Here is a 320-nt window from a genome sequence, read left to right as displayed (position 1 = left end):
TACATGAAATTTTCTGGTTTGGTGTCGGTGCCATGAGATCTCATTTGCTGCCTCATCTGCCCCACGCGTGTGCCACCCTGGTGCCCTGCCATGCAGTGGAGCACACCTGGGGTGGCTCATGGTCTGTGTGTCCTTCTGCAGGTGCTGCCCACCACCAACCAGTCGGTGCAGACGTGCTGCCTGCTCTGTCACCGGGAGCGCAAGGACTGGGGGGGGCCATCCCACAATGGCTTTGTTTCCCCGGGTGAGAGGCTGCCGCCGGACTTTGTGCCAACACTCGTGCAGAACCTCCTGGGAGAAATGCCACTGTGGATCTGCCA

The 320-nt window shown here is 60.3% G+C and overlaps 1 protein-coding gene across 1 annotated transcript in view; it reads left to right on the top strand.

Moving 5' to 3' along the window:
- Positions 1-141: 141 nt before the first annotated feature.
- Positions 142-320, top strand: part of LOC104499317 (protein FAM193B-like) — a gene marked incomplete at both ends in the record, with an annotated part of 4,994 nt that continues 4,815 nt past the window's right edge. The window contains 1 exon segment of the mRNA XM_010142810.1: positions 142-316. Coding sequence (XP_010141112.1) covers positions 142-316 — 175 coding nt within the window.

The sequence above is a fragment of the Buceros rhinoceros genome, unplaced genomic scaffold (assembly GCF_000710305.1).
Source record: "Buceros rhinoceros silvestris isolate BGI_N320 unplaced genomic scaffold, ASM71030v1 scaffold27760, whole genome shotgun sequence".
NCBI classification, from domain to species: domain Eukaryota; kingdom Metazoa; phylum Chordata; class Aves; order Bucerotiformes; family Bucerotidae; genus Buceros; species Buceros rhinoceros.
The sequence above is the reverse complement of the archived record's forward strand: the minus strand, read 5'-3'. Positions and strand labels throughout refer to the sequence as shown.